This window comes from Taeniopygia guttata, chromosome 1, assembly GCF_048771995.1.
Source record: "Taeniopygia guttata chromosome 1, bTaeGut7.mat, whole genome shotgun sequence".
Lineage (NCBI taxonomy): Eukaryota > Metazoa > Chordata > Aves > Passeriformes > Estrildidae > Taeniopygia > Taeniopygia guttata.
The window spans coordinates 115,636,845-115,647,238 of record NC_133024.1 but is presented as its reverse complement, the minus strand read 5'-3'; the positions used below and the strand labels follow the sequence as shown (position 1 = coordinate 115,647,238).

At 67.8% G+C, this 10,394-nt stretch overlaps 1 protein-coding gene across 2 annotated transcripts; it reads left to right on the top strand.

Moving 5' to 3' along the window:
* The first annotated feature begins 5 nt into the window (after positions 1-5).
* On the top strand, positions 6-10,190 carry RRP8 (ribosomal RNA processing 8). 2 transcript variants are annotated; one of them, XM_072936513.1, is made up of 18 exons: positions 6-259; positions 335-495; positions 573-975; positions 1,204-1,333; positions 1,588-1,694; positions 1,793-1,889; positions 4,688-4,861; positions 5,181-5,492; positions 5,885-5,967; positions 6,311-6,449; positions 6,747-6,881; positions 6,964-7,087; positions 7,166-7,302; positions 7,942-8,055; positions 8,287-8,468; positions 8,574-8,799; positions 9,298-9,508; positions 9,752-10,190. In XM_072936513.1, exons 1-18 carry the CDS (start codon positions 210-212, stop codon positions 10,018-10,020), a joined length of 3,054 nt encoding a protein of 1,017 aa, XP_072792614.1. In that variant the 5' UTR covers positions 6-209; the 3' UTR covers positions 10,021-10,190. The 2 variants fall into 2 exon arrangements, with proteins under 2 accessions (XP_072792614.1, XP_030140810.4); XM_030284950.4 differs by lacking the exons at positions 6-259; positions 335-495; positions 573-975; ... (1 more) ...; positions 1,588-1,694; positions 1,793-1,889 and adding an exon at positions 2,664-2,905.
* Positions 10,191-10,394: the final 204 nt, after the last annotated feature.

Here is a 10,394-nt window from a genome sequence, read left to right as displayed (position 1 = left end):
TTACGGGCGTGCCGCATTGACCGGGGGCGCGGTTACCCGGCCGGGGGCGGAGCGGGCCGCCCGCGGCACCGCCCGTGCAGCGAGGCCCCCGCCCGGTCCTCCGGGCCGAGAGGAGGGGCTGTTGCCGCGGCGCTCCCTGGGCGGCAGCACGTGCATCCCGGTACTGACCGAGGGTCCCCGCTCCATGTTCGCGGAGCAGGGCTGGAACAATGCAGCGGAACCGCTGCCCCGCGGCGCCCCGGAGGGCCCAGGCCGACCGGTAAGCGGGTAAACGGGAGCGGCGGGCCGGGCCAGTCTCGGGCGCGCAGAAGTTACCGGCCCCCGCTCTCCACAGGACCCCACGAAAGAGGCGGCTGCCCGGGGCCGGTCGGGACGGTGAGGCGGTGCGGAAGCGGCCCCGGAAGCGGAAGAAGACCGGCGAGGCGCGGGCCGCGGCGGCGGAGCTCCCGGCCGGTCCCGACGAGCCCCGGGAGATTGGGCAGCGGCCGGACGCAGGTACCGGGACGGTTCCAGGGCCCGGCGGGCAGGAGGGAGCCGCCTCCGCGCCCTGACCCCCCTCCCGATGCTCCCAGACGGCCTGGCTGAGCCGGCGGGACTGAGCCGTAGACAGCGGAGGAACCGGCAGAAGCGGCAGCGGCAGCAGGAGCCGTCGGTGGGGTCGGATGTGGAGCGGGGCTTGGGGCCGGACCCCCCGGACCCGCCGGGCGCCCCGGACCCGCCGGGCCCCGCGGAGGCGCCTCCGGAGCCCCGCTCGGGCCGCTCGGCGGCGCTCCGCGCGCGGATGGAGGAGCGGCTGCTCGGCGCCCGGTTCCGCTATCTGAACCAGCAGCTCTACACCGGCAGCAGCCGGGACGCCGCGCAGCTCTTCCGCGCCGACCCTGCCGCTTTCCACCTCTACCACCGGGGCTTCGAGCGGCAGGTGCGGCGCTGGCCCGAGCGCCCGGTGCAGCGAATCGTGCGCTACCTGCGCCGCCGGTGAGCGGGACGGCGAGGCCTGGGGGGAACGTGGAGCGGAGGGGTCGTCAGTGGGGCCGGGGGCTGGTCAGAGAGTCGAGAGCCGGGGAATGCACCGAGGAGGGGCTGGGGGGCGCGGGGCCGGAGGATGGCAGGGGTCCGTGAGCGGTGGGCTCGGGAATGATAGGGGAGCAGTGGGGGGACGAGGTGCCGGGCCAGGCCACTCTGAGCCCACCGTCCCTGCCCCAGACCGGCGTCGCTAGTGGTGGCAGATTTTGGCTGCGGGGACTGCACACTGGCTGCCAGTGTCAAGAACCAGGTGCACTGCTTCGACCTGGTGCCACTGAGCCCGCGGGTCACCGTCTGCGACATGGCCAAGGTAGCAGGGCAGCCCCGGGGCAGGGAGGGCGTGCAGGTGGGGAACCATGACCCCGAGGGTCCCGTGGGGGGGAAGCACGGGTGTGTCTGTTCGAAAGCTGGGTGTGTGCCTGGGACACGGCTGAATCCACAAGCCCGGGTAGTCCCAGCCCCATCAACACCGTCATGCTCCTCCTCCTGCTCCCGGGTGTGTGCAGAGCGGCTTCCAGGCCAAGTCATCATCCTCCTTCTCCGGGGGTGTCCCGGGGTGGGCAGGTGCCACTAGCGGCTGAGTCGGTGGACGTGGCCGTGTTCTGCCTGGCGCTGATGGGGACCAACCTGCAGGAGATCCTAGGAGAGGCCAACCGTGTGCTCAAGCTCGGGTAGGCGGAGGCTGTGGGGCAGTGGGAGATTGGGGCGGGGATGCTGAGCAGCATCCTGCGGGTGCCTGGGCACCCCGTCAGAGCTCAAGTGACCGCAGGGGGACCCTGATGGTGGCCGAGGTGGCCAGCCGCTTTGAGGACACCCGTACCTTCCTGAGCGCCATGATGCAGCTGGGCTTCAGGACCGTCTCCAAGGTGTGTCCCCAGGTGTTGTGCCTAGAACTGGGTGCACCAGGAACCAGGGAGCCCAGAGAAGGGGTCCAAGGAGGCGGTGTGCTGAGGCCCAGCCTGGTGTGCAGCACACTGGGGGCTAGTGAAAGGGATTGTTGCATGGGGGACGGCAGATGGGGATGTGTACGCGCAGGGGTGGAGTCCTGGGAGAGGGTTTGGAGGTCCTGGGGACCCTGGGGGCACACTGTGGCGGTTTGGGACGCAGGTTGGATGGGGTGCTAGGGCTGGGGAAGGGATGAGGAGGCCTGGAGCACACTGGGATTGCAGTGCGGGGCCTGGAGGTGGGTGAGTAGCCCTGGAGGGGCTTGGGGGTCCCGGGGCCTGGAGGAGTTGTGGTGTGGGGTTGAGGATAGGTACATAGGGCATTTAGAGGAGTAATCTGGGGGATGGGCTCTGGGGGACAGGCTTTGGAGACAGGGTGTGGGTGCAGTGGGGGTCTGGAAGGAGGCGGGGGTACCTGGGGTTCTCTGGGGCCACACTGAGTGCTGCTGGAGGGGTGGGGGGTTCCAGGGTCGTGGCAGGGTGGGGGCTCCGGGGTGCTGTTACCGAGTCAGGTGTCCCACGCCCCCAGGATCTCTCCAGCTCCTATTTCTACGTGTTGGAGTTCGCCAAGACGGGCCCGGCACGGCCCGGCCCCGCCCCCGGGCTGCGACTGCGGCCGTGCCTGTACAAACGGCGGTGACCGGGCGGCGGGAGGGGGCGGGGCCCGGGCGGCCGGCCCCGCCCCGTGCGGTATCGCCAATAAACCCGCTGCTTCCTCACGGCTGCGCCTGCGCGTGTGCGGGCGGGGCGGCGGGGCCGCGCCTGCGCGGTGCTGTGGGGCCTGCGCGGCGGCGGCGCCCGGTACCGGTACCGGGATGTCGGGGCCGGGCCCCGCCGGGGCCAAGCTCGACATCAACCGCGCTGGCGTGGCCGAGCTGGAGGGCGCCCTCAGCGGCATCGGCCGGCGCCGTGCCCGCGGCATCGTCCGCAAGAGAGAGGTGCGGGGGTGGGGGGGCGCGCCCCGCGCTGAACGGCCGGGCCGGGACCGGGGCGGGGAGGCCGCGGCACTGTCTGTCCCGGTACCCGGGGCTGGGGGCCGTGTCGCTGTCTGTCCCGGTACCCGGGGCTGGGGGCCGTGTCGCTGTCTGTCCCGGTACCCGGGGCTGGGGGCCGTGCCGCTGTCTGTCCCGGTACCCCGGGGCTGGGGGCCGTGCCGCTGTGTGTCCCGGTACCCGGGGCGGGGGGCCGTGCCGCTGTCTGTCCCGGTACCCGGGGCGGGGAGGCCGCGACACTATCTGTCCCGGTACCCGGGGCTGGGGGGCCGTGCCGCTGTCTGTCCCGGGGCTGAGGGCAGTGCCGCTGTGTGTCCCGGTACCCGGGGCAGGGGGCCGTGCCGCTGTGTGTCCCGGTACCCGGGGCGGGGGGCCGTGCCGCTGTCTGTCCCGGTACCCGGGGCGGGGAGGCCGCGACACTATCTGTCCCGGTACCCGGGGCGGGGGGCCGTGCCGCTGTGTGTCCCGGTACCCGGGGCTGGGGGCCGTGCCGCTGTCGGTTCCGGTACCCCGGGGCGGGGGGGCCGTGCCGCTGTCTGTCCCGGGGCTGAGGGCAGTGCCGCTGTGTGTCCCGGTACCCGGGGCAGGGGGCCGTGCCGCTGTGTGTCCCGGTACCCGGGGCGGGGGGCCGTGCCGCTGTCTGTCCCGGGGCTGGGGGCAGTGCCGCTGTGTGTCCCGGTACCCCGGGGCGGGGGGCCGTGCCGCTGTCTGTCCCGGTACCCGGGGCGTGGGGCCGTGCCGCTGTGTGTCCCGGTACCCGGGGCTGGGGGCCGTGCCGTTGTTGGGCCGCGGGGCGAATGCAGGGCGGCCGCGCTGTTTCCGTGCTGGTACCGGGGCAGGTGCGGGGCCGCGATCCCCGAGCCCGCGGGCCGGGCGAGCACAGCCGCCCCCGGTGCTGCCCTCCCTGCCGCCGGGTGCTGGCAGGCCCGAGCGGGGAGCCGGGGAACGGGGCTGGCCCTGCGCCCGCAGGGCTTCCGAGCGGCGTCACCGCCCATGGCGGGCCAGACCGGGCGGGAGCGGCCCCGCGGCCCCAGCCCCGCGGTACGGGGCGTCGGCGGCAGCCGTGCCCTGATGCTGCAGGGATGGGCAGCGCCGCGGCCGGGCGAGGCAGGGCTGGGAACGTTTGGCATGTCTGGGACTCGGAAGGGAGGTAGAGGGGTGGGTGTCCAAATGTTGTGGACACATACGCACCGGGAGGCGGGACGGCAAAAGCCGGGAATACATCGGGAGGGTGGTCTGGAGCAGGGCCTGTCCGGGGCGCTGCTCCTACTGCAGCCCTTTGTGGGGAGCAGCAGGAGCACCGTAAAATGAGCCCTGCCGGGTCAGAAGGGCATGTCCGGCCCTTCCCGGCCCCGTGGGCTGCACTGGTTGTCTGCCGAGTCCTGCCCCAGGACAGCCCGGCCCTGCTGGGTTCCTCCCATGGCAGGCGCTCCGGGAGCCGCATCGGGTGACAGGAGGCAGCTGATCCCAGGTCAGGGCTGGGTAGTGTCCGAGGTCCCTCACACGTGTGCATCTGCACGTGTCCAGTTGTTGCCCTGCCCTGGAGCTGCAGCCTCGCTCCCCATCTTGCTCATCTGGGGGGCACAGTGCTCCTACCGGAGCTGTCAGCTTTGGGTTGCTGCCCCCCTTTAGCAGTGCTGTGACTCTTCCCTGTGGGGCCGCTTGGGCAGGGGGCTCTGGGAGCAGGAGGGATTCTGTTCTGGACAGGGCTGACTTCCCTCTGCACAGGAGCTGAAGGGCTTCACTTGCTTGGATGACCTGCTGCACGTCAAGGGCATCACCACACGCATCCTGGAGCTCAACAGCCAGCGCATGACGTGCCGGCGGTGCCCCGAGGGGCCCCCGCGAGCCAGCCCCACTCCCCTGGGGGACAGTGAGGACCACAGGGCACCTGCGGCACAGGTGGGTGCAGAAGGGTTCCTGCTGCCAGGTGCAAGGCTGAGGGAGGAGGTTTGGCTCTGGGGGGGCGCTGGGGAAGCTCACAGCGAGCAGACAAAATGGCACCTGGAGGATTCTGAAGGAGTTCGTGGTCATGCTTGCCCTGCAGTCCCCCACAGTGCTGTTGAGAGGAGCCCCTGTGCTGCAGGGCTGTGGCCCTCGCTGGCAGCACTCCCAGCCCCTGCTCCACCCATGGTCTCCAGCAGCAGACTGGAGGTCTCTGCAAGGCTCTGCCCCAAAGCTGCTGTGGAGTCAGCCCTGCTCCCTGCCTTTTGCCTTTCAGGTGGTGGCTGAAGAGGAGGAAGAGGAGGAGGAGGAGGCACCAGAGCCCTGGGAGCCAGAGCGCCCCTGGAAGGGTACCCCCAGGTCCGGAGCAGACCCTGATGGTTCTGGGGGGCGGGGACCACAGGAGCCCCCCAGGTCCACCAGGGAGGAGGAGGAGGAAGAAGAGGAGGAGGAGGAAGAAGGGAGCTGCTGCAGCGAGGAGGGGGAAGACAGCAGCAACGTATACCTGTACTACACCCTGGGCGAGCGCTGGATCGACTACCTGCAGCGCACTGGGGATGGGGGGCTGCTGCGGCACTTGCGCCCCAAGGTGCCAGGGACCAGGGAGGGTGAACGGGGGGCTGGGGTTCCATGGTGCCTGGCTGCTGGGGCTGGGGGAAGAGATGCTGCCCCAGTCCTCCATGCAGATCCCTGCCCTGCATGGGGGTCCTTGGTCATAGGGTAGGGGAAGGAGGTACTACCCTGGTCCCCAGCCGTGGCTGGCCCTGGTGCAGCCACCCTGCTCTGCATGGGGATCCTTTGTTGCTGTATGGACCCTGAAGGGAGAAAGCAAGAGCAGGTGGGGATCTGCCCCATAGCTCTTGGCAGGGGGCCGCAGGGGTGGGTGGCCTGTAGGGATCCACAAGGATCAGCTGTGGGCAGGGAGTCTGCAGGGGTCTGCCTGGGTTTCTCCCAGCCACTCCAACTTGCTGTGTCCCACAGATGAAGCGGAAGTCAGAGAATGGCCCAGATGGCCGGGCCTTGTCGCCTGGGAAGAAGCTGTGCAAGGGCTCTGACTATGGCAGGTGAGGGGTGGGGGGCTCTGAGTGCAGCTGGTGAAGGGGGTTCTATGTGCTGGGGCGGCACATAGCTCCTGCCGCCCTCCCCAGGAGGGTGGTAGGGCCACTTGGATTGAGCGGGAGTTGGCCCAGGTGAGATCCAGCCCTGACCAGTTGCCTATTGCTGAGCAGGCTGGGCTACATGTCTGGGCAAGGGGTCAGCAGGGTGTGGGCAAAGAGAAGGGGTCAGTGGGGTGGAGCTCCCACTGGTGGGAGCCAGTTCCAATACCTCTGGAGCACTGTGGCCCGGAGCAGTGCTGGCACATGCCAGCTGTGCCATGGCCTCAGCTGTGCCTGGTGTTTCTCCCAGGACGCTGGGTCCCTGTACACCCAGCCCCACGACCACCTTTGGGGACCTGCGCAACGCCAAGGTGGGGCAGGCCCGGCGCCGCCACATCCCCTCGGTGGCACCCCCACCTGAGCTACAGGACTGGCTCCGCACCTTCCAGGTATGGCTCACCTGGTGGCTCCAGGCAGCCTGGGTGTGACGGGAGGGAGTCAACCCTAAGGGATCCCCACTGTGGGCAGGGTTTGGGCCCGCAGAGGATTTTGAATAGTTTCATTTGTGTGAGGAAACACAGAGGAGGTTTCAGCCCTGGCCAGGGGTGGTGTCACCTGTCACACAGCACCCATGACCCACCAAACTCCCACCTGCCTCAGGCTCCTGGCCTGGCACAAGAGGCCTGGCTGCCGGGGCTCTGTCTGGGCTAGCTGGGGACACTGGGTCACTGGGGGTCCCCCTGCAGCGCTGGAGTGGCCCTGAGAAGCTGCTGGCCCTGGATGAGCTCATTGACCGCTGCGAGCCAGCGCAGATCAAGTACATGATGCAGGTCATCGAGCCCCAGTTCCAGCGCGACTTCATCTCCCTGCTGCCCAAGGAGGTGAGTGAAACCTGGGGACCAGGGGCCTGGCCTGACCTGACCTTCCCCCGGTGACCTCTCTGTGACCTTTATCCCCGCGTAGCTGGCCCTGTACGTCTTGTCTTTCCTGGAGCCACGGGACCTGCTCCGTGCCGCCCAGACTTGCCGTTACTGGAGAGTCCTGGCTGAGGACAACCTGCTCTGGAGGGAGAAGTGCCGTGAGGAAGGTGAGGGCCCTCCCGGCTGGGGGCTGGGGCCACCCCAGGCTTGACCCAGGTGAGGCACTGCTGTGTTGTCCCCTGCAGGGATCGAGGAGCCCCTACACTTGAGGAAGCGACGCCTGCTCAGTCCTGGATTCATGTACAGCCCCTGGAAATTCGCCTTCCTGCGCCAGCACCGCATCGACATGAACTGGCGCAGTGGGGAGCTGCGGCCCCCCAAGGTAGGTCTGGGTGTCCCAGTGCTGACTCCAGGGAGCTGTGGTCCCCAGGGTGAGCCTGGGAGTGCTCCTGGAGGGCTGAGGGGCTGGTGGGGGTCCCTCTGGGGACACACCTCAGGCCCCTGGTGTGGGGAGGCTGGCGCAGGATCTGCCATGGGGAGCAGATCCGGCTTGCTCAGAGCAGTGGGGCAGCAGAAATGAGATCTCCTGGGCCTGGAGAAGGGGGTCCTTTCCTTTGCCCCTTTCCAAGGCTCCATCCAGGGCTGCAGCCAGCCTCAGCACCCAGGGAAATTGCAGTGTCACAGGGTTCAACTGTGTTCTGTGCAGGGTCCCAGAACCCTGGTGATCTCTCCGTAGGGGTCCCTCCTGCCTCTGGACAGAGTCCTCACCACCCCTTCTCTTGCTGCTGGGTTCCTGAGACTCCTACTCCCTGTTCTGCCGTAACCCCCGGCCCTGCAGCAGACACACCCCACACCCCAGCTCCCCTGCCCTGCAGAAGCACCAGGGGGTGCAGGTGGTTTGGAGACCCGTCTGCCTTTCCTCCCCACAGCTCCTGCTGCCTTCCCACTGCTCATTGTGTTGGGGGATCCTGCAGGCTGGGTGGGGCCACACTGCCCCCCACACCCTCCTGTGCTCCCACAGGTACTGAAGGGCCACGACGACCATGTGATCACCTGCCTGCAGTTCTGTGGGAATCGCATAGTAAGCGGCTCTGATGACAACACACTCAAAGTGTGGTCAGCTGTCACAGGGGAGGTGAGTGTCACTGTCACCAGGCAAGTGAGTGTGGCATCGTCACTGGCGCCACAGGGGCTTGGGGCAGGGACCATCTCCCTGTGCTGGGCACAGCTGGGGCTACACCCTGACTGCTGGGCTCGGTTTGGGCCCGTTATGACAAGGACACAGGGTTATGCTGCTCCTCTGTGCTGTTTCGGGGGTGGGGGAGTGCGAGAGGCTCACCTGCCCCTCCCGTCCTGTTCCCCACAGTGTGTGCAGACGCTGGTGGGCCACACTGGGGGGGTTTGGTCCTCCCAGATGAGGGACAGCATTGTCATCAGCGGCTCCACTGACCGCACACTCAAGGTGTGGAACGCTGACAGCGGCGAGTGCGTGCACACGCTGTACGGACACACCTCCACCGTGCGCTGCATGCACCTGCACGGCAACAGGTACGGGCTGCAGGTGGTGTGGGAGGGGGGACATACATCCACGGGGGAGGCTGTTAGCCCCAGGCTGCCCTGGCAGCTGGGCCCCAGGTGTCCCCTCACCTGCAGGGTGGTGAGCGGCTCGCGGGATGCCACGCTGCGGCTCTGGGACATCGAGACAGGGCAGTGCCTGCATGTGCTGATGGGCCACGTGGCAGCCGTGCGCTGCGTCCAGTATGACGGCAACAAGGTGGTCAGTGGTGCCTACGACTACACAGTCAAGGTGTGGGACCCCGAGAGCGAGAGCTGCACCCACACGCTGCAGGGGCACACCAACCGTGTCTACTCACTGCAGGTATGGCCCTGCACACATTCCTTCCTGCTGCTCCCCTGCCCTCCCTGCTCCCTGCAGGTACAGCCTGCCTTCCTGCTGGCTTGCCCTATCTCTCCCCTGCCTTCCAGTCATGGGTACAAGCTGTGCCAAAGGTCCCACGTGTGCTGTAGGAACAAATAGGCTGTGCCTATGTCATGCAAGGCCCTGTGAGCTTTGCAGGGACATGTGTGCCCTGAAGGGGCTGTATCTGCCCCCCTGATCCCACTTCCCACACACATATGCTGTGGACACAAACACTCGTCCATGCCCCTTCCCTGGAGCATTACAGTTCAAAAAGCCAAGAGGCACGTGAGCCTGTGTCTCAGCTGCTGAACTGGGGTCGCTGGTGCTGGAACTGGGCATGCTGTATCCCAAACGGGATACAGCAGAGCTGAGAGGGAATGCCAGAGCTGTGGGCTGTGCCCCAAACCAGGGACACTCCTGTCCTCGATCCTGAGCTGGACCCCTTCTCTCTGGCAGTTTGATGGGACACACATCGTGAGTGGGTCCCTGGACACATCAATCCGCGTGTGGGATGTGGAGAGTGGGAACTGCCTGCACACGCTCATGGGGCACCAGTCACTCACCAGCGGGATGGAGCTGCGTGACAACATCCTGGTGTCCGGCAATGCCGATTCCACCGTCAAGATCTGGGACATCAAGACGGGGCAGTGCCTGCAGACGCTGCAGGGTGAGAGGGGGATACCTCACCCCTGGGGGCCAGTGGGATGTTCTTTCCATCAGGGGGCTGGGAGGGGGCTCCTTGCCCTTGGGGCTGGGCTGGCTGTAAGCTGCCAGCTGTGTCTGGACAGAGTGGTGGGTGTCCTTGAGGAGCCAGGGCTGGGTGGCTCTGAGGTGCCAGATGTGGCAGGATCCATGTCAACAGCAGTGGGTGGCCCAGGTGTGCATGGGGCTCATGGGTGCCTCCCCATAGGTCCCAGCAAGCACCAGAGTGCCGTCACCTGCCTGCAGTTCAGCTCCAAGTTCGTGGTGACCAGCTCGGATGACGGGACAGTGAAGCTGTGGGACCTGAAGACGGGGGAGTTTGTGCGAAACCTGGTAGCCCTGGAGAGCGGGGGCTCGGGGGGGGTGGTGTGGCGCATCCGTGCCTCCAACACAAAGCTGGTGTGTGCCGTGGGCAGCCGCAATGGCACCGAGGAGACCAAGCTGCTGGTGCTGGACTTCGATGTGGACCTTAAGTGACCCCGGCCAGCCCGGGGGTCCCGCGGGAGGGGTGGCCCCGGCGCAGGCGCTGGCCCCCGCGGGCAGGACAGAGGGGAGGCCGGGCCGGGCCTTATTTATATGCGCGGGAGTGCCCGGCCGGGCCTGCAGGAGCATGTTTTGTACACGGAATATATCAATTTATTTCTGTACTGGGGCTCGTGTTTACCTGCCTTAAGGCCTGTCCCGGGCCCGCAGCTCACGCCCTCTGCCCAGGGGCTGCAGCAGGGAGAGAAGAGGTCAGGCTCTCCTAGGGACCGCGCATACACGTGCCCTTAGCTGGTGAGCACTGGCCTGGCAGCACCTGACATCCACCCCCCCTTGCCCCCTCCCACTGCCCTGAGTGCCTGCTCTGC